This window comes from Thrips palmi, unplaced genomic scaffold, assembly GCF_012932325.1.
Source record: "Thrips palmi isolate BJ-2018 unplaced genomic scaffold, TpBJ-2018v1 HiC_scaffold_17, whole genome shotgun sequence".
Classification (NCBI taxonomy): domain Eukaryota; kingdom Metazoa; phylum Arthropoda; class Insecta; order Thysanoptera; family Thripidae; genus Thrips; species Thrips palmi.
In genome coordinates, this window is record NW_023144626.1 from 6277077 (window position 1) to 6297127 (window position 20051).

General features: G+C 58.7%; 4 protein-coding genes across 4 annotated transcripts; 2 read left to right on the plus strand and 2 right to left on the minus strand.

Moving 5' to 3' along the window:
- Positions 1–2368: 2368 nt before the first annotated feature.
- LOC117643974 (extensin-like) lies at positions 2369–9792 on the plus strand. The gene is made up of 5 exons (XM_034383160.1): positions 2369–2581; positions 6050–7012; positions 7106–7270; positions 8336–8475; positions 9083–9792. Exons 1-5 carry the CDS (start codon positions 2564–2566, stop codon positions 9237–9239), a joined length of 1443 nt encoding a protein of 480 aa, XP_034239051.1. The 5' UTR covers positions 2369–2563; the 3' UTR covers positions 9240–9792.
- A 4071-nt stretch (positions 9793–13863) lies between these two features.
- LOC117643510 (general odorant-binding protein 71) lies at positions 13864–16481 on the plus strand. The gene is made up of 8 exons (XM_034382439.1): positions 13864–13993; positions 14152–14356; positions 15335–15412; positions 15489–15751; positions 15834–15869; positions 15950–16076; positions 16184–16251; positions 16342–16481. The coding sequence occupies exons 1-8, from the start codon at positions 13940–13942 to the stop codon at positions 16450–16452; spliced, it is 942 nt and encodes a 313-aa protein (XP_034238330.1). The 5' UTR covers positions 13864–13939; the 3' UTR covers positions 16453–16481.
- Positions 16482–16579: 98 nt separating this feature from the next.
- Positions 16580–18350, minus strand: LOC117643508 (deoxyribose-phosphate aldolase). The gene is made up of 6 exons (XM_034382437.1): positions 18158–18350; positions 17839–18029; positions 17616–17772; positions 17230–17520; positions 17063–17148; positions 16580–16862 (listed from the first exon to the last, which is right to left on the minus strand). Exons 1-6 carry the CDS (start codon positions 18186–18188, stop codon positions 16656–16658), a joined length of 963 nt encoding a protein of 320 aa, XP_034238328.1. The 5' UTR covers positions 18189–18350; the 3' UTR covers positions 16580–16655.
- A 220-nt stretch (positions 18351–18570) lies between these two features.
- On the minus strand, positions 18571–19890 carry LOC117643509 (protein SEC13 homolog). Its single transcript, XM_034382438.1, has one exon. The coding sequence runs from the start codon at positions 19751–19753 to the stop codon at positions 18806–18808; it is 948 nt and encodes a 315-aa protein (XP_034238329.1). The 5' UTR covers positions 19754–19890; the 3' UTR covers positions 18571–18805.
- Positions 19891–20051: the final 161 nt, after the last annotated feature.

Here is a 20051-nt window from a genome sequence, read left to right on the forward strand (position 1 = left end):
CCGCTCGCCCGCCGGAACAGCCCCGTTCACAGTAGAATGAAATGAAATTCGAATGAAAAGTCAGCCCACACCTCGATTTATACGCATTCGTGACCGTTTTGGCCGACTTTGCAGCAATTCGGCTGCCAAACTAAGACGGAAAATCGTACTCCGTGACAAAGGCGTGCTAATGGAAGATCCAAAGACTACCTACCCGTTGAGGGAGTACGATTTTCCGCCTTGGATTAGACGCAGTGGCTGCCTGAACAAAGCCCAAACCGCAGTTCCCACACGTTTGTTGCCTTTTCGACCGACTTTGCGGCAGTAACTGTCCTCAAACTGAGGCGGGAAAGTGCACTCCAGACCCGACCCGAACAATCGGCGGCTCGTTCGAGTTCTTCCGGATGCAGACCCATGCACCCATCTTCGGCCCCGCCTGCACCGATGGCAATTAAATGTCAAATTGGAACCGGGGGGAGCAAAAGGGCCGGCCAAACTACCTGGAAAGATAAAGCCGAAGTTTGTGCACGCCTTTGCCGCGCGATGCGGCGCGATGCTGCGCCTTGCTCCCCGAGGGACCGGCCTAAACGTACCGAGTCCGGCCCATTAATTTGGCAGCCGACACGCCCTGCCGACTCGGCCGCGGTAAGATTGGCTGGGCCTCGCTGTGCCCTGCTCTGCCGCGGCCCCGCCGCCCTGCCGCTCTGCCCTGGGCCTCGCCCAAGTTACTCAGCCGAAAACTCAGTGTAACTACCAGCGGAAAAGGCACTTCAAAGAAACACCGGACCGTCCGCCTTAACGGGATCTTGCAGCGGGAAAAGAAAGGAGGATGCCGGCCTCCCACAGTGGGCCAGAAGACCGGCGGAGGCGGCCAAAACTCTAGACGCGTTTTGAGCTCCAGAGTCGCTAAATGGGACTCGAACCAAACGTGTGACCCCACCAATGGATTCCTCGTTCGGAGAGCAATCCATTGGTGGGGTCACACGCGCGTTTCGAGTCCCATTTAGCGACGCTGGAGCTCGAAACGCGTCTAGAGTTTTGGCCGCCTCCACCAGGCTTCTGGCCCACTGTGCCTCCCTTCTGGAGCGCCCCCCCCCCTCCCCTTTCGACCTATGCAGGCAGAGAGGGAGCGGGTTAGGCGGCTGGATGCCGATCATGGAGCTCACACAGTGTGCCCGCCGTGAAGGCAAGAATGGCGGACTGATTCGAAACAGTGCCGGTGTGTCTCTGTCGCACTTCCAGGAGCTATCCGCGTCGGTGTGAGAGAGACAGCGCGGCGAAGCGCAGCCGCGACAGCCGTGGAGGAAAAGTCGCACACTTTTCCGGCGGCGCGTCAATTTGCGATGGAGAGCGGGGCTTGCCTCCCCTAAGCCCCTAGACGCTATTCAAATGCCACACGGGGCGGGAGGGCCCCGCCAGCCCCGCCGCACAGCGCGGCACAGCGTCGAGTCAAGCCGGATGGCGGTTTACCCTCCAGGACTTATTGCGCTCTTTCCAAACGGGATTAAAAAGTTTCCCACGCCGCGGATTGTACACATGCCCGCCTCCGCCGCGGCGTCCCCGCCCCCGCCCCCACCCCCAGAGCGTCCCCCGGGACGCCCCCGGGCGCCGACTGCCGACGTCACACACCCAACTTGGACTGGGACGATTACCTGGGCGGGGCGAGGCGAGGCGCCCGTGAAGTCGAGGATAGGCGAGCCGGGCGCACCGCCGCACCGCGGGGCGGCCTACCCCGGACTCCACGGGCGCCAAGCCCGCCGCTGCCGTTCGCGGAGGTATTGGCCGCGGGGGTATTGCCTCGCCGTCAGTAAACCGAGTCAACGTCATGCTGGTTATTAAATCGGTTGCGCGGCTGATAGGCTGCCCCGAGCCGCAGCCAAGCCGCAGCGGCCCCGATGGCCAGCGATCCGGCAGAGGCGACCCTGGCGGCGCACCGCCGCGGACCGTCGTGGACCACGCGCAACCACGGGGCCACGCCGTCGCTCACTCGGTCAGGGTGTCCGTCGGCGTGTCCGCCAGCGTGTCCATCGTCGTGTCTGCCAGCGTGTCTGCATGTCCGTTTGGCACACTGGGGGAGAAAGTCCACACCGCCATGTGTGTGTGTGTGTGAGGAAGCCGAGGAAAGCACGCAGTGTGACGTCACTGGGCCGTACGCGCCACAAGACAAGGACGCTTACCGGTGCATCTCGTCGGAGGGCCGGACGAGGGAGGGCGGGGAAGGGAGGGCGTAGGAGGGGAGGGGGAAGGGAAGGGAGGGGGGAGGGGAGGGGGCGTCTCGCCTGGCGTCTCCGGCGGCTGTGCGCCGCGCCGTCGGGCTGGCTGGCGGCCTGGCTGGCGGCCTGCCGCCCCGAGTCCGGAGTCGCTAGTCGCTCCGGGGCTGACAGGCCAGTCCTAATTGTGCCGGCACCAGCGTCGCGTTACGCAGCGCCGCGACGCGTCCCGTGACACCTGCCGTGCCGTGCCGTGCCGTACCTTGCCGTGGCGTGTCGTGTCGCGCCGAGCCGCGGTCATGACAGTGATTGAGCCGACGTGAGCGAGCGTGTGACTAGGCTAGGCAGTGTCATCGGGGATTACCCGCGCCATCATGACCCGCCTGTCGTGGGTGAGTGCCGGCCGCTTCGTTAGCCAGTCGCTCAGACAGAGACCCGGCGGGGCGAGTGTGCCCTCCGCGCCGTCTCGGGGGTGACGGCACGTGACGCTACAGGTGGACCAGTCTGACCGCGACAAGGACTGTTATCAGCTTTCATTCTGCCTTTCTCAGTGCGCTCGTTCGAGTCATTTGTTTCGCTTCTATTTCGATATTGGCGGGTCAGTTGCCAGAGCCATCGCCGCAGTTTAAAAAAATAGAATGCATGTTACCTACCGTTGTTAAAAGAGTGATAAATTTAGTTGCACTTGCAAGCATGCATTTGTAAGAGTGAACTGAGAGGACAGTTAGGTTTGTAGTGTGACTGTGGAAAGTGTCGTCCCTCTTCGGTCCTTCGTCAAAATAATTCGAGCTATTCGATTTTACGGTCGAACACAAGTCCTCGCGATAGCTTGGAGGCTCTCCGCAGGCGGGCGCTTTCTAGACGCGCCAGTTCGCGGAAACGGGACGGGCGGGTGCGCACTGCGCGGCACTGCGCGGCACTGCGCGGCACAGCGGGACTCGGCTTGCCGCTTCAGATTTCGGGCAGCCGACGTGACGCGTCGCCTCGAGTCCACTTTCGTCTCCGCGAACCAGTGAGCGGCAAAGCGGCAAAGCACCCATTGTCATCGTCTGCTTTTAGGTCCCTCAGGGTGTCGGGCCGGCCCGCCTGCCGCCCGCCTGCCCAGCCACTCGTGCCGTTTTGCTGCCAAACGGTTTTTTCCAGCGCGGATTCCAGGACCGGGCGTGACTGACACTGTCCTCGGCACGAGGCGCTGCGGCGCTGGCCGACGTGTTTACGAGCACGGCCGTCTAAGTGACCCGCTGCACCTGGCCGTCATGGAAGCCCTGGGCAACCGGGACGGGCAGCCCGTCGTAAAGGGCCGTGATATGGCCTCGCCGACACCACCCGGCCACTTGTTGTCCGACTCAACAAGACTTTCCCCGGCAATGACGCCTTCCTCCTCGGAATCGGATTAAGAGACGGTTTGCCGGCCAGCAGCGCTGCCGCACGCTGGCGCCGGCCGCGCCCAGGACGCCGACGAGAGCACCCGCACCTCGTCCCTTACACAATCAGAGCGCGCTCGTAAAGCTCTTCTCGTTTTTTGTTGTCCTCGCGACCGGCCCGGCCCGGCGCGGGCCCGCGCATGTCGTCAGACATGTGTCCGTGTCCAACTCGGTGCAGCACGCCGGCCGCGCCGGCCACGCCACAACGAACCGTGTGACGGCCCGTCACGGCGCAGTCGTCACGCCTGTCACGGCCGGGCCGCCGCCGTCGTCGTCACACGAGGTTGCAGCGTCAGACGCCGGCGTGCGCCATCTACCGGAAATTTCGCCAATTTGCGTGCGTAATTTAGCGTACTTGGTACTGCGCCAGACGAGTACTCATCCAGGCTTCGGTGAACCTGCGCCTCATGGAAGTGGCATCGAGGGCGCCGCTCTAGTACCTCCACTGGAAAAGCCTCTTAATTTGAGTAGAAGTGAGGAGAAAGGAGGAGGGCGACACCTGCAGTCGCACTTTCCAATTCACACCTAGGATTTTTTTCAATTCACACCCAGGATGCCGGGCAAGCGGGGAGCACAGCGGTTCTGAAATAATACTGCCCACATTATTTCATTTTATCTCCGTGAAGAGTCACATTACTGACTGGCCGACCGGGCCTCGACCATCACTTGCACTCGGAGGCGCCGTTCCGGCTCGGCTTTCCGCCTCGGCTCTCCGATTGGCCAGCCCCTCGGCCTCGGCCCGCCACGCACCTGTCCGTGCGGCATGTGCGCTGCGGCGCCGCGCTCCGGAACGGCCGGCCCGAGCGGCCAGCTGAGAAATAATGGTCTCAGGTGTCGTTTTACAGCGTCCCTTTTTCCCTCTCTCCCTCTCTCTCGCCTGTATGGACGAATCGCTAATGGTTCTCTCATTGTCACTCTCTCCGGTCACCACCTGGTGCGCGCACGCACACACTCGCGCACGCGCTCGGACGCACAAACAACACACGCACACACGCACTCACACTCGGGGCGCGCGTGGCCACCAGAATGTCAAAGCTAACAGGGCCAATGTGTGCCCTGCAAACAGGCGGCGTGTGCTCGGCGGCGGTGTGTGGCGTTGTGTGTGTGGGTGTGTGTGGCGGTGCAGGGGCTCCGCGGAAAAACACGGTGGGCCATCGGGTGGGCCAGTTGGTGGGGCGGAGCGCGCCAATTTCCGGCCAGATCCCGGCACGGTGGTATGTCGCTCTGTCTCCCTCGCACTCCCACGGAACGGTCCACGAGTGCGAGAGAGACGGAGCGACGAAGCCACTTTTCAGAATCCGCGCCTGGCGACGGGTGGGCCTGGTGGGCCATTGCCCCTCCCCACCCTCGATCAAAAGCAAACACGAGGCGCGAGGCTCTCCACTGGCCGCTTCGCGCCTCGCGCTCCGCCCCGCGCCATTCCGTTTTCGGTTCGACGCGAGTGCAGTGGCGGCGGCGGCAAATATAAATAAGAGAACGGGGAAACGCGAAGTAAAACACGGGGTAATTGGCGGTGTAGACTGGTGGCAGCCGGCAGCCCTCATGGGCAGCCGGCAGGGGAGAACGGGTGAATCGACGGACAAGCGGAATTGCCAACCGAAACACAATTAACCGCGAGGATTTAGACTGAATGACGCGCCTGATCCACGCGCGGGAGTAAAGTGAGAGAGAGTAAGTGTTTTCGTTTCCTCTTTCGGAGTTCGTTTTTGGGCTTAGGCCGCCACGTGTCCGGCGGAACGATCGGTCTCAATCCCTCTCTCTCTCCCTCTCCCCCCCCCCTCCTCTCTCTCTCTCTCTCTCTCTCTCTCTCTCCCTCTCTCTCTCTCTCCCTCTCCCTCCCTCTCTCTCTCTCTTCCCCCCCTCTCTCTCTCCCTCTCGCATTGATGCGAGTCATAGAAATATAAAAACGTCCCCGGGCCCCCGCGGGCGTGGAGGCCACCATGAAGGCCCCGGCCGAGCGATTTCGAAGCACTACATCGTTTCGTCGCTCCGTCTCTCTCGCATCCCCGAGGCACGCCCGGGGCGTGCGACAGAGACAGGACGCTCTTCTGAGTCAGACGGCCATTCGTCTCAGCCACCTAGTCGGACTCGGACTCGCTGCTTTCCTGTCTCCATTCCGTTCGCATGGCGCGCATGCTCGTTCGGTCCGCGGGCCAGCCCTGGATATCCGTCCAGAAAAACGATTATGTCACGCCGATAGCCGCGACGCCTAATCCGGGCTGGCTTCCGCACCGCAAGGAGGGAGGGGGGCAAAGACACCGCACCGCCGCACCGAAGTGTCACGTTAAGCCGCGGACGATTTCGACACGACGGAAGGGGGACCGCCCAGCGTGCGGCTCGCAGCGCAGTGCCTGTACAGTGGAGTGGAGGAGCTGCTCTGAAATCGAATCACACTGTATTTTTATTTGGCTCCTTGTTGTTCTCCGCGTCCCGCAGGTCCGGTGGCTGGGCGTGTTCCTCGCCGTGACCGTGTGCGCCCCGAGGGTCCCGGGCACCAGCGGCCAGATCTTCCCCTTCTCCAACCTCAAGCACGTGTTCCATCACAAGGCGAAGGGCGGCGCCCAGGCGACGACCCCCGCCGAGACGACCACCACGTCGACGACGCCGGAGCCGCCCACCACCACCACCCTGGCCCCGTACTTCGGGCCGTACGCGCTGCTGGACGACGAGGAGGGCTACAGGCACTACGTCAAGCCCAAGGCCAGTAAGCCCGGCAAGGCCAGGACGGCCAAGCCGGCCAAGCAGCGCGCCGAGGAGTCCCAGCAATACCCGCAGCACGCCGCGAGGCCGTACAGCGCGCACCCCAAGCCGACGACGCAGCCCGCCAACGCCGCCAACGCGCGGCACAGCAAGCGGCCGTCGCACCTGGTGCCGCTCAAAATCGCGTACGAACCCACCCCTTCCGCCCCGTCCGAGCCCCTGCAGGAGGCGCAGGAGGCCGTGGACGTGCTTGTGGCGCCCCCGGTGTACCTAACGCCCCCACGCTTGCCTGCTAACCTGCTGCCGGTGGACGACGCGGCGCCGTCGGCGTCCTCGTCCTCGGCGTCCCCGACGCATGCCCCGGTGCTGCCGATGCCGCCCGTGCCCGCCGTGTATCTCCGACCGCCGGGGCCGCCGGGGCCGTCCGGGCCGCCCGAGCCCGTCCTCTTCAAGCCCAGCGAGCCGCTGCAGCTCGCGGACGTGGCGGAGGCCGCCGTGGCGCAGAGCACCAACCCGGCCATCAAGACTAACACCGCCCCCGCTAACCACAAGCTAACCCCCGCGCCGCAGAACGCGCTGCCCGGCTCGCACACTAACAAGGACAAGCCGGCCAAGTTGAGCAACCACCGGCCCAGCCTGGACGAGGGCGACGCTCACGACCCGCTTCTTGTTGAATCCAGCGCCGCCGAGAGCGCCGCCGTGTCGCTGGGCCCACTGGGTCCCGCGCGCGCGCCGCCCAACCACCGGACGCAGCCCAGGCCGCAGCCGCCGCCGCCACCCGCGCACCTGCAGCAGCCCCAGCGCGCGCCCAAGTACAAGAACCACAAGCCGGTGCCCCAGCCGTCCGGACCGCCCCGGCCCGTCAGGTACCACAACCACAAGCCGGGCGGCCTGGACGAGCAGGAGTCCATGACCAGCCTGCGCTACCGGAAGCGGCCCCTCAGCCCCCTGGAGCAGGTGCGTAGTGCGTGGAGAGTAAAGCGTGGATCGGGTCGCTATCGGACCATTTCATTAACATTGAAACACTTTCACCGAGTGGGCGGCGCGGTGCGGCCACAATGGCTCGGCCTTTCTGGCGCCGAAGTGAAGTGAGGTGGCCTTTGATGGACGAGAGTGTCGAGAGTGACGATGTGGATTGGAGCCCCAACCAACCCCACCCCCACCGCAATCCAGCTAAGCGAACGACCCCGAAAAGCAAAACTCGAGGGCGTGTTTCTGCCGTGCATGCGCGTAAATAGTTGTTGCTCCGGGCATTAATCTTGGCGCCTCGCGGAGGGCTGCGAGCGGGCCTCGAAGGGGCCAGTGCTTTTGCCTGGGAATGTACCCCTTCAGCCCCTTCTCAGCCCGGCCCACACCCGGCCCAACCTTTTATCTGCTGGGGCCGGCCGGGGGCACAAAAGGCAGCCCCGCTCTAATTCCCATCTCTGATTAGCGTACTTTCCGTCCTCCTCGCGACTCCCGGCCAGGCTGCCTCCGAAGTCGACCGTCTCTGTCCTTCTCGCACTCACGCGGCGCCCCGGTGGGTGCGAGGGAGACAGAGCGAGACGCTCCGCGAAATCAGTCCGCAGCCCCGTTCCCGCCGGAGCAAATCTGCTCCATCACTCCGCCTCCGTTCCTCGCGGTCCTCTGCGGTTCCTCCCCCGCGTCGTTTTCGTCGCTCTGTCTCCCTCCGACTCGCGGGCCGCTCCGTCGGGGCGCGAGAGAGACAGAGCACGGAGAGCTGTGTCCACGAGGCTGCCCTGCCGCGGGCTCGGCTCGGCGCCGCTTGTCCAACTTTATTATTTTTCCTTTGTCTCCGTAATATTGTCGTGTTTAGGTTTGGAGATGGTGTGCTTGGCTGAGAGCCTCGCCATAAAGGCCGTGTTTTAGGGCGTGATCTCAAGCCGGGCCGGGACGGCCGGGACGACGTCGTCCGATCCATGGCTTTTACGTCCCGAACTCCCCATCGCGTTATTGCCCACCGCGGACCGCGGACGGCGACGTCTCGGCGACGTGGTTCATCCCCCTCTTCTTGTGCTCCAGGAGGTGTCCGCCACGGGGCTGCAGCACGCGGGCAGCCACCCCGGCTACGCCGGCCTCAGCGACGGCGACCGCGTCGAGTTCCAGATGCACGGCCTGCAGGGACCCAAGTCCTACAAGTTCGGCTACGACACTGGAAACGGGTAAGACGACCACGCCACGGCGACGCCACGGCGACGCAACGCGAGAGGGCGCATGTCCGTTCGCAGCCGGCTGATTCCGAACCGCACCGCACTGTCTCTCTCGCCCCCGCGAGGCGCCCAGTGAGAGTGAGAGAGACGGAGCGACTTCCCGCACCAGGCCATTGTGTGAGGGTTCGGGCCTAAAGCGCCGGGTTCATCCATTACGGGCGTTAAGGAGCCGCTGACAAGGCGGCCGCGCTGCTCCTGACGGGGAGCAGCAGCACGCGTTGTCGTGTCGAACGCAGCCGGCTGCGACGGGACGTGTCGATGGAAAGGGCTAGAGCTCAACCCATCCGCCGCCGCTTCACAATGATGCATCATCCTGTAACTTACTCCATCCTATTTGATGCAGCAAACGAAAACGTTGGAAAGAACGTCTGCTTCCCCTTTAGGTTGAACGCGGCAACGCGGCAGGCTGGGGGCAGGGAAGGGGGCCCGCGGGGCAGGCTGGCGGGCTGTGGAAGGAGGAAAAGAGCTTTCCCGATACCTGGCCCTGCCTGGCCCTTCCCGGCGGCTCTTTGTGGCTCTGCCTTTCTTCCCCCAGTTTAGTTCCTGTTTGCTTTTCCAGGCAGAATCGCCAGTTCCGGTACGAGGAGCGCGACCCCCACGGCAACGTCAAGGGCCACTACGGCTACGTGGACGAGCACGGCAAGCTGCAGGTCGTCAACTACAAGGCCGACTCCCAGGGCGGCTACAAGGCGGACGTCAGCAAGCTGCACACCTAGCGGCCCGGCGGCGTGCACGGCGTGCACCAGGAAGTTGTCCGGAGTGTCGAGTCACTGACTTGAAGCGATTTGGCTCGGCGGCAGGGGGCGCCCCTCCCTCCCCACCTCCCTGGGCACGCGTCTGAGGTTCCTGTGATAAGCGGAGCGCCCACCGGTCGCTAACCAAATCGCGCCGATCGTTCGAATTGACCAGCGAGGTGGCGCCCAGTCGCGCCGCCTGTAGACATTCCAGCCAGTGGTGTGGCGGCGGAGAAACGGGAGAGAGAGAGAAAGAGAGAGAGAGAGAGAGAGAGAGAGAGAGAGAGAGAGAGAGAGAGAGAGAGAGAGAGAGAGAGACAGAGAGAGAGACAGAGAGAGAGAGAGCGGCAGGAAAGAAAGGACCGAACGGACTGGCTGCACCTCCACGCGCCCTGCGGGCCCTGCGGCTGTGCCTTGGCTGTGCCTCCACGCCTCGGTGCCTCTACTCAATTCGTTGTGACAGCGACAGCAGCGACAGTGGAGTGGAGTGCCGCGGCGCAGTGCGGCGCAGTGCACCGCAGTGTCACGGATGTCCCCGCCGGCCGCCGCGTCTGGCCGCGTCGCGTCGGGCCGCTCGGGTGTGGCGGTGTTTCCATTCAGACTTCGGACACGTGTCTGAGTCGCAAACCGCCGCAGGGGAGCGGTTTGCCGTTCCCGGACGCCGCCGAACTCCGACGCCGGCGTACACCGCGTCCCAGGATGGTCGGCGGCGTCGGAGTTCGGCGGCGTTCGGAAACGGTCCCTCTGCGTTCCGGTTTATCGGAGTGGTGTACCAGCCAGTGGTGTGTCCACAAAACGAGTGGGGAGCATGTGGCACCTCGGCCTGGCGGCGGCCCGGCGGCGGCCCGGCCCGGTCCTAAGTTACTGCCCCGCCGTGGCTTGGCCGCCTGGCCGCCAAAGATGCCGCAGCCGGCCGCAGCGGGGCTTAGGCTTCGGGCGCGCAAGGACGGGCCGTTAGACCGTTAGTGGTCGGGCCGAGTTTACTCGAGCGAGCAGGAGCAGGGGGCGGCGCCAGGCGGGACGCGCCCACGGTTTTAATTTATTCTTAGTTTTAGCTTAGAGATAAGTTAGTTTGTCATTAGAGGAAAACTGGAAGGGGTGCGTTGTACTATTTTTGAAACAGCCATGAACTGCCAATAACGATGCCTAGATGTGCTTTCGATGCGTCTTGTATTAAGTGGATGTGTGTTCGAATTAATTAAAGTTTATATTTTGTACAAGTTTGGCTTATTTTTCTTTTTACATCCTCTTTGATTGCATGTTTTGTTTTACGAGCTGCTCTGCTTCATCCTCACGTACTCCTTCACCACCTGCATGTCCATGCACTTGGCCAGCTTGGTCGTGTATTGGCAAGGGTCGTCGTCGGTGTCTGGAACAGAGAAACAGGCGCTTTTCTATTATCTCAGTTCCTCGACACTGAAAATAGGGATGGGCCCGAAAAGAGAGTTTTAAGGTTGTGTTTGGCTCGGTTGACCTTGGTTTTCGGCACATCCTCCGAGCCGCAGGCGTGTGGCGTGCGACAAGGCGTCTCCGTCGCGGCGAGTCGCGGCGACGTCAAGCTACGCATCTTGCACTTTCCCCCTCCCTCCCGGCTGCCCCGGCTGCCCCGGCCAGCCCGGCGTGGGTGGCGCCGCACTTGTTACGCTTCGCTTTTGCGTCTCACTTTCCCAGTGCAGCAGCAAACGGCAGCAAAGCAGCAGTGCAGACCCCGTCGCCAATTGGCATGGAGCACCCGAGAATTCTCCCGCGTTCCAGTTGATCGTTCTACACTTGTCCGCAGCGCCAGACAATGAAAGCGTATCATCCGACCCAACTCGCTTTGCTTATGCCAAAAAGAAACGTGTTTCATTCTGATGACAACAAAATACATCCAGCTCCGTCAAACGCATTGGCGCTGTCCCACGACTGCCTGTCGAGACCGTGCTGCTGTCGGGCAATCTTTCTTTGGCGTGCGCGCCGGGCTGCGGGCAGCCACGGATGACGCCGAGTGACAGTGACTGTCTGTCTGTCTGTCCGTCCGTCTGCCTCACCTCGGACGGCGCCCAGGCGCGCGAAGCAAGCGCCGCGCTGCGCATGGCGGCCAGGCGCCTCCGGGGCTCCTCGATGCTGTCCTCCAGCCGCTTGCTGAGCAGCGCCTCGTCGGGCAGCCCGGACCGCGACACCTGGAGAATCAAGAATGTCTACCAGTAAGGCAACACAAACATTCCGTCTTGCCGACCACCAGAGGTGGCAGCAGTGAAACAAACGAAACAAAAGACAGTCGTTCCACAACAAACAGGCGACAGACGCGCACAACTGACCGTTAAAAAAGGCCATTTCGTGCACGTTTGTCGTGTGTTTGTTCGGGACTAACTGTCATTTCACTGCTGCCACCTCTGGTGAAATCGGCCATAAGACAACTACTTTTGTTGTCTCGTAGGCAGGCAGAGGTTGGCAACCCTTTCGAGACGCGTTTGATTCTTGTCCCATTTGACGACTTCGGCCCTCACACAGAGTCCGGGGTTGCGTCCGCGCAAGCAGGTCTCCACCGCGCCATCGGCGGCCATCGTCCTGCAGGAAGTGGTCGCGGTCCGGATTAAACCGTCCTGACGAAATCGGCCACGTCATAATAATGCAAGCAGATGAAGGGCAATCTGCCGCGCTGCCGCGCCGCGCCAGGCTGGCGGGCCACCGGGCCGCGGTTGACTCATTGTGCTCGGGATGAAAGTGTCACTTTGGCTTCGATGAAGCACGACGGTTTCAAGAAGCGGGCCTTGTGAGGCGAGGGGCCGGGCGGCCGGGCCCTCCGCCGGCCCAATCAGGCCGTTGCCGCCACTGCGAAGACTCCGGCCGGGAGAAACTCGACGACAAGGAGAGCGCCGTGTGGATGGAGCACCCTGTCCCTCTCGCACTCGTGGGGCTTACCGGCGTACCGAGGGGCAACGAAAGAGACAGAGCGACGAAAGCATTGTCGGGAATAAGGTCCAACCGGGCTTGCCGCCGTACTCACCAGCTGCGTCCGGACGAAGGCGCAGTGCACCGCACACTGCAACACGACGACGACGACGTCATTACCCCCGTCGAGCACAACAACAACAGCAACAACAAGCTGCCCGAGCAACGGCTGCACCACCGCCTCGGGGTGCGGGGCGAGGCGAGCGCGGCAAGGGGGTAAATATTAGAGCAGCGCAATTTACGCGCCATTTTCTATCTCTGCCTTTCCCTGCTTTCCGAAGCGAGCGGCGTTTGCTCGCTGGCCCGGTGGGTCCGGAGGGTCCGGAGGGTCCGGAGGGAAGGAGACAAAGACAAGACACTCACGGCTGAGGCGTCCCAGTGGACGCCCTTGCTGCCTTTGCTGGTGCTCGGCCCGGGCAGCTCGCCGTAGTAGGTCACCCACGACCTGATGGCCGCGACCGCACCCCCCGGGGGGCTGTCCGAGAGGTCCGGGCCCCCTCCGGGGAGGTTGCTTCGGTTGCTTCGGCTGCGCCTGCCCCGCCTCCGGGCCCAAGCTCGGTCGGGCGCCGCCTCGGACGCCGTCCTGCGAAGGGGCGTGCCCTGCCTGGCCTGTGCCGCAGAAAAACAGTTGGATGAAGTTACGCCCAGAGGTCCTTTGACGGCGAGGGAATCGAGTCGGCCTACCTGCTGGCACTGGTCCGGCGCGCCCGCCCCCGCCTCCGTCCTGACGCCGCGGTCCCCGCGGTCCGCGGCGTAGTGGTCCATGCAGCCCCGCAGCGCGGTGGCCAGGTCCTCGTCGAGGGTCGGCGGCCGCCTGGTGGCCGCGTCGTCCTGTTCCTCCTCGGACGACGAGCTGCCGCTCGCGGCACCCGTCTGTCCCCGCCGGAACGCGCGGCCGTCCACGGTGGCCGCGAGCAGCGCCACCAGCAGCAGCGCGCGCGCCGCCATCTTGTCGGCGTCCGGGACGCTAGTGGCGGCCGCGGCCGCCGAGCCCCTCACGGCCCCTCACGCGCACGCAAGCCTTTATTGTTGCCCACGCGTCGGATTGGCGTGCAACCAGGCGCGGCGAGCACGATAGTGCACGATAGTGTGGCAGGCCGTTCGCAGGCCGAAGGGGGAGACGCCGGAGTCTGAGTCCCAACTCGCCACTCTGTCTCCCTCGCACCCCTGCGGTACCCTGCGGCACGCCTCGTGGTGGGAGCAAGACAGAGCACTGTTCGTGGGCAGTGCTTGCGCTGCTTGCGCACTTTGGACAGGTCGGCAGGATGGCCTGGGCCGGCCCGCCTGAATAGACTCGTGGTTAGTCTGTCCGGCTGGACGGACGGGCTCCGTTACGGGGCAAGGACGGCCGGGGCGGCCGGGACTCCAGGACGGCGACGCGGCCTGACCCTGCCACTGGCCTGCCACTCGGCTCGTCGGTCTCACCGGTCTCGCCGCATTGTGGGCACGCCGGAAGAGCAGAGCTCCATCCCGCTGAGGCAATAATTGCATGTCCGGCATATCATGGCCTGCAGACCGATTCCGAGGGTCGTTTTCGTCGCTCTGTCTCCCTCGCACTCGGGGGGCGGCCCGTGTGGGTGCGAGGGAGACAGAGCAAACGAGCCTCCCGGGCCGGGTCGGGCGCCGGAGTTTGGCGGCCAGGTGCAGTGAGCCGCGAGCAGTGAGGCGCTGGTCGTGTGGCGAGAATCATCTCCGTCCGGACGAGGACGCACCGCGCACCGCGCACCGCGGCTGCAGGGCGGCTTGAAATGAAGGCCGTCATCTTCGTCGCCGTGGTCTGCTTGGCGTTGGCGGCGGTGCAGGTGAGCTTGCGGCGGCCGCGGTCGCGGCGTATGGACACGTCCCATCTGGGTCTACCCCGCGCCGCCGTGGTGGCGCTGCCGCGCTGCTGCATGGGGTAGCGCCCCCTCGCCGCGCTTCGGGGTTGTGATGCCGACAAATTGCCTCCACTGTCGGGCAGGCACTGCGCTGTCGCATGGAGGAAGACGCGGCCGGCGAGGAGGACTACAGGGAGGCGGTGCGCATCTGCATGAGCAACGTGTCCAACGACTGGGAGCTGGCGGGGGGCGACAGGCACGGCGACAGGCACGGCGACAGGCACGGCGGCAATGGTGGCGGCGGTCGCGGCAGCCATCGCCAGGAGCAGCGCAGGACGTACAACCGAGGTAACAGCCACAACGGCCACGTCGTGAACCCGCCATTTGTTGCAGGATGACTGTGGCCAAGCGCGTAGAGTCCTCCACCGCCAGCCCAAAAGACCGGCGTCCGACTCCCATCATGTTGCAAACTCCCTTTTTCGGAGAGCCTCTCTCAATGCGACACAGAAATTCGGCCTTCCCTGCAGTGTCTAAGCCGTGTAAACCGCCTGTTTTCTCTAGCAAACGCGGGAGACTTTTTGCGCGCGCCGCTTCCCTCTTTGGCCTGATTGATGAATCGCGGCTACACAATTAGTTGGGCGAGCGCTAACGCCTGTGGCGTAGGCAAGCCCGTCGCGCGGCGCTGCGTTGCGGAGGCCGCCTTGCGAGCTGCAGGCGCTCTGTCGCGAGGATTCGGACGCAGATTGGCTGGCTCCTTCGTCGTTATCCGATTTGGTGATTGCCGATGTTCGATGTTTCTCCCCGAGGTAACGGCTACGGCTACAGCTACGGAGGCGGCGACGGCGAGGACGAGGACCGCGGCGGCCGGCGAGGCTACGGGTACGGCGGCTACAGTCCCGGTGGCTACGGCGGGGGCGGGTACGGCTCGGGCGGCTCCATGGGCAGCTCGTATGGCGGAGGATACGGAAGTGGTGCCTACGGAGGCGGTTACGGAGGGGGCTCTCAAGGGAGTGGTTACGGCGCTGGTTACGGCAGTGGTTCCTACGGCGCTGGCTACGGCAGTGGTTCATACGGCGGTGGTTACGGGAGCGGATCCTACGGAAGTAGTTACGGAAGCGGGTCTCGCGGGAGTGGTTACGGTGGCGGATCCTACGGCGGGGGCTCCTACGGCAGCGGTTCGCTCGGGTCGGGGTCCCACAGCAGGCGCGGCTCCTACGGTTCCAGAGGGGGTAAGCAAGCAGGGCCCCGATCGGCCCCGATGCGAGGGCGCTTGGCTTAAACTGACCACACGCAGGCAAAGAAGGTGTCCTTGCTCGTGTCCTGCAGGTCCGACGTACCAGTCGGGTGACGGGGACGACTACGGGGACTCCGACAATCGGCAGGGCGGCCAGCGAGGAGACCGCGGTAAGCTACTATTTGGAATGACGTACGGACCACAGCTACCAGCTTCTGTTTAAACAACTCATTTTTGTAACCGCAGGAGGCTACGGGAGTAACAGCTGCGACGCGAACTCTGGTGGTGACAACGGGCAGAGAGGAGGTAACAACATGCAGGGCAGCAGCAACAACAACAACAATAACAACAACAACGGTGGCGATGGCAGTTCCCGAGGAGACTCGGGTGGGTCGCGCAAGGGTGGCCGTGGCGGAAGCAGCAGTAGCAACAGGGGCAGCAGGCCGCGGACCAGGAGAGCGGTGCGACGACGCGGAGGAGACGCGTCCATGTTCGACCAGGTGGACGCGGTGGGTCATCCCAGCTGGAGTTTGAAACGAGTGCACTCAGTATGGACTCCCTGAGCTAACAGATTGCCTGTCTTGGTTGCAGTGCATCGTTCATTGTATATTCCGGCAGATGAAAATGGTGATTTGGCTTCTTTTTATTTAGCCTATTGTTTTAATTGTTCATCCAACATTTTTTTTATAATTTATTTTTTTGGTCAGGTAAATGAAAACTCACACCCTGATAAGAGTTCTGTCGTGAGCGCCATGACCCAGCGCATTCGGGATCCGGAGCTGAAGGACTTCATACAGGAGTCCATTCATGAGTGCTTTGATATTCTCATGTCAGGCAAGCATTAACATTTTATGAAATTTTCTTCTCATTTCTGATTATAGAAACTAAGTGCAGCTGGGTGGATGTCTCTCTTTTCATTGTCTTTTCATTTTCTGCTGCAGGCAATATAGGAGGAAGATGTGACTTTGCCAAAAATCTTGCTTTATGCCTTGAAGAAAAGGGGAGAAGAGTAAGTAAAACTATACTTTCAGCTGTGGTTTATGAATGGAGCTTAAATGTCAATTTGAGAGCAAATTTTGATTGAATTTTGATTTTTTAGCACTGTGAGGACTGGAATCATGACATGAATGCCAGCCGGCAAAATAAGGCAGATAGAGGCTCTGGTCAACAGAGGCCACCAAGGCAACACTCTGGTGCTTATCAAGGATGAGAGGGGACAAAGTAAGACAGCGAAAGAACATTGTAAGTCAAAAATGTATTTTAACAACAAATAGGTACATGATGACAGTTCAATCCCAAAATATATATTAAAAAAATAAATTTTAAGTCAAAGGGAGTTATTTAGTTTATATCCAGTCTTGTTTAATAATTAAAATAGAGCATTTTTTATACAAGTAAAATATTTCACTTTTTCTACCCCATAGCAAATTGAGTTGCACTTGCGTAGCGGCCAGTTATGTGATGATGTAGTTGACGCTCAATGTCGCCAAGCAAACCAGATGCCCCAAATCGGAACATCTTGTTATTGAGCCAGTCATTACCTAACTCCTCCTTAATCATGATAAGCCAGGCAAGGGAGTCAGCAGCAGTGCGAATTCCTCCAGCTGGTTTGAATCCAACCTGGCAAAATTAAAGATAATTGTGGTTAAATTTGTAAGACTTCAAATGATTTTTGAAAACATTTACTACAACCATAGAACCTACAATTTTTTGTTCTCGTATTTTGTATCATTATTTTTAGGTTTGAATAGAGAGAACTTTGTGGGAGTTCTATGCTTGTAAATACAAGTGGAGTATTTAAATATAATTTAAACTCTTACTTGATAGCCAGTTCTAGTCCAGTAATCCTTGATTGCTCGGCACATGACAATTCCCACTGGGATGGTTGCATTTACTGCCTCTTTTCCTGTTAATTTTTTAAAACAAAGTGAATATTATGTAAACAAAAGCCACCAATAAAATATGAAAAATACCTTAAAAATCTGACCTGTGGATGTTTTTATGAAATCAGAACCGGCCATCATTGCAACAAGTGAAGCCTTGTATACATTGTCAAACGACCCAAGCTCTCCAACTGCAAGAATGGTTTTTAAATGTGCACTTCCACATGCTTCTTTCATCTTTTGAATTTCCTGATACAAGTCAACCCACAACTTATTTATCACAAGGCTGCGGTCAACAACAATATCAATTTCGTGTGCTCCCTTCTCCACTGCCCATCGTATTTCTGCAAGTCGAGTCTCCAATGGATACTGGCCGGAGGGAAATCCAGTGGCAACTACAAACAGAAAAAAATGATCATTGAGTTACTGGTTTGAATTAATTTAAAAAGAAAATACTTTTTATGTTAACTGTGGGTTTACAGGCAGTTACCTGAGGCAACGTTTATTTTGTTTTCCATTTTCATCTTCTTCAATGTTGCAACAGCAATAGGTACTTTAGCAGGATAAACACAAACCGCTGCTGTCTGAATATTACCAGCTTCGAATCCTAAAGCCTCCAACATATCCTCAGAGACCGCTCGGCAAGCCTGCAATCAAACATTTTCAGAGAATTTTTCAACAGAAAATATAAATTTCAGTATGAATAATTTTACCTTGGCACACAGGCGCATAACATTGGAATCTGTATCATCACCACCCAGTGTCGTTAAGTCAATACAAGTCACTGCTCTTAAAAGCCAGGCGGCTTGGTAGGGACCTTTCACAGCTTTCCGTGACTGAAGGTTTGCAGCACGTTGGTGGACAGCAGCAGTGTTCACATGGATTGAGTTAAGCCATCCCAAGTCTGAAGACAAAATAAAGTATAATACTATGGTGAAAACATCTATGTTAACCTAAACTAAGGCCTCAATACACAAAGACTCATATGGGGTTATGTAAACACTGTTGATTGTGATAAACAAATGTACAAACCTAGCTCACAGCCTGGATTTAACACCACCATATTGAGCAATAAAAATAACCCGCGCTATATTAATTTCCCTGTAACTAACAACTTTCAGAGTGTTATTCTATCTAACAATCAGCTGATCTCTCAACATTTGATAAGCACCGGCGGACACGGGCAAGCCCCAAGCCCACACCCCCTCCCACTCTCTACTCTGCAAAATATGATATTTTCAGCTACGAGGACTCCAAACGGAAGGGAAGTTCGTGCTTAAATAAGCGGTTTCTTTCTCCAAGGTAAATTGTTCTCTCTCCATCACTTCAATTTAGGGCACTTCAGCTGACAAATTTCTGTAATATACGTATTTCAGTGGTGAGCAGTATGTTTTTGGTGAAGTAAACATCAGCAATGAATGGAAGGGGGCAGTGAAGACAAATTGTTGCTTTTATTTTATCCCATTTTTATTTGAATGAGTTCTTGAAAAAGAATAGGAAAGGAAAGAACAGTAACAGTCATTTATAAAGTAAAATTAAAATAATAACACGGCTGAAATTCTTAGAATGTATTTACAAAATAAAGACCAAAATACAAAGTTAAATGGCGTACAGTGAATGCAACATAATGAATATTTTGGTACAATTTTTTTCTCGTAAGACAAAATGCTAGGTGACAATTTACATTTCTCTCTGCTCGTTTCCAGTCAACTGGCCCTGCTCTTTATTTTTACCATCAATACGAATCCATTGCCCTTCATTGTTTTCCTTCCATAAGCTAACATTGTTATCTCCACCAGATACAGCTAAAATGTTTCCAGTCAATGACCAACTGAGACTCCAAACAACATCATCAAATGTATGCAAGGTATAGGGAATCCAGTTAACATTGTCTTCGCTGCTCCAGATGACAACTCTTCGATCTTGAGAACAGCTGGCAATAGTTGATTTGGGGAGTCCAATAGATGGTGCCCACGCAACGTCTCGAACCCAATCGGAATGGACTTCTAGCTTGCTCACTTCGACCCAGCGGTCTCCCTCTTCTTTCCAAATCTTCACAAGATTATCACATCCTCCAGTAACTAATCTCTTGACTAAAGGCTGACGCTCCTTAGCAGATGAGTCGAACGCAGGGTTGGGCGTTGCAGCTGGGCACCAACTCACAGCGTTGCAACCAATGGTGTGGGCGCCAGGGATTTTTCTTGCTTCCCATGTTCCAGTCTCAGGACTATTGTAGAGGATTGACACAGAGCCATCAGCACTTCCACAAGCTAATATCAGGCCAAATTCGTGAGGGGCCCAAGCAACAGAGTTGACAGAAGAATCGTGGCCACTGTATTCGTAAACTTTAGACCACTCGCCACTCTGCTGCCAGATGATAACCTTCCTGTCGTACGAGCAGGAGGCAAGGAGGTTTCCAAATTTGGGATGAGACCACGCTATTTGCCAGACGGGTCCATAATGTCCTTTCAAGTCGGCGGTGAGAGTCTGTGTTCCATTTTTAACATCGAAAACCTTCACCGAATTGTCCGAGGAGCACGTCGCTAACCGCAGCCCATAGTAGTCCATTTGCACATCATGTATCATATCTTCATGGCCGGTGTCAACGGTATTCAGCAGCGTCACCATTTTTCTTTGACTTGAGTGCCAAAAGGCTACTCTACGGATCGAAAAGACACCAAAATACTCAAAATAACACCCAACCTTTTGACAGCCGTCCACTAGATACGTGGATGTCACTACCAACGTAGTCGAATAAAATTTCAAGGCCGTTTGTCTTTAACTATACGACTTCATGGACAATCACTGCTTCTTTTTCGTGTAACAAAAAACCATTAATACGCTACGGTATATTCATTTGAATGAAAATCTCATTGAAAAGAATCGGTCGGCAGTTTAGTCATGACAGTTGTTGCTATCAGGTTGG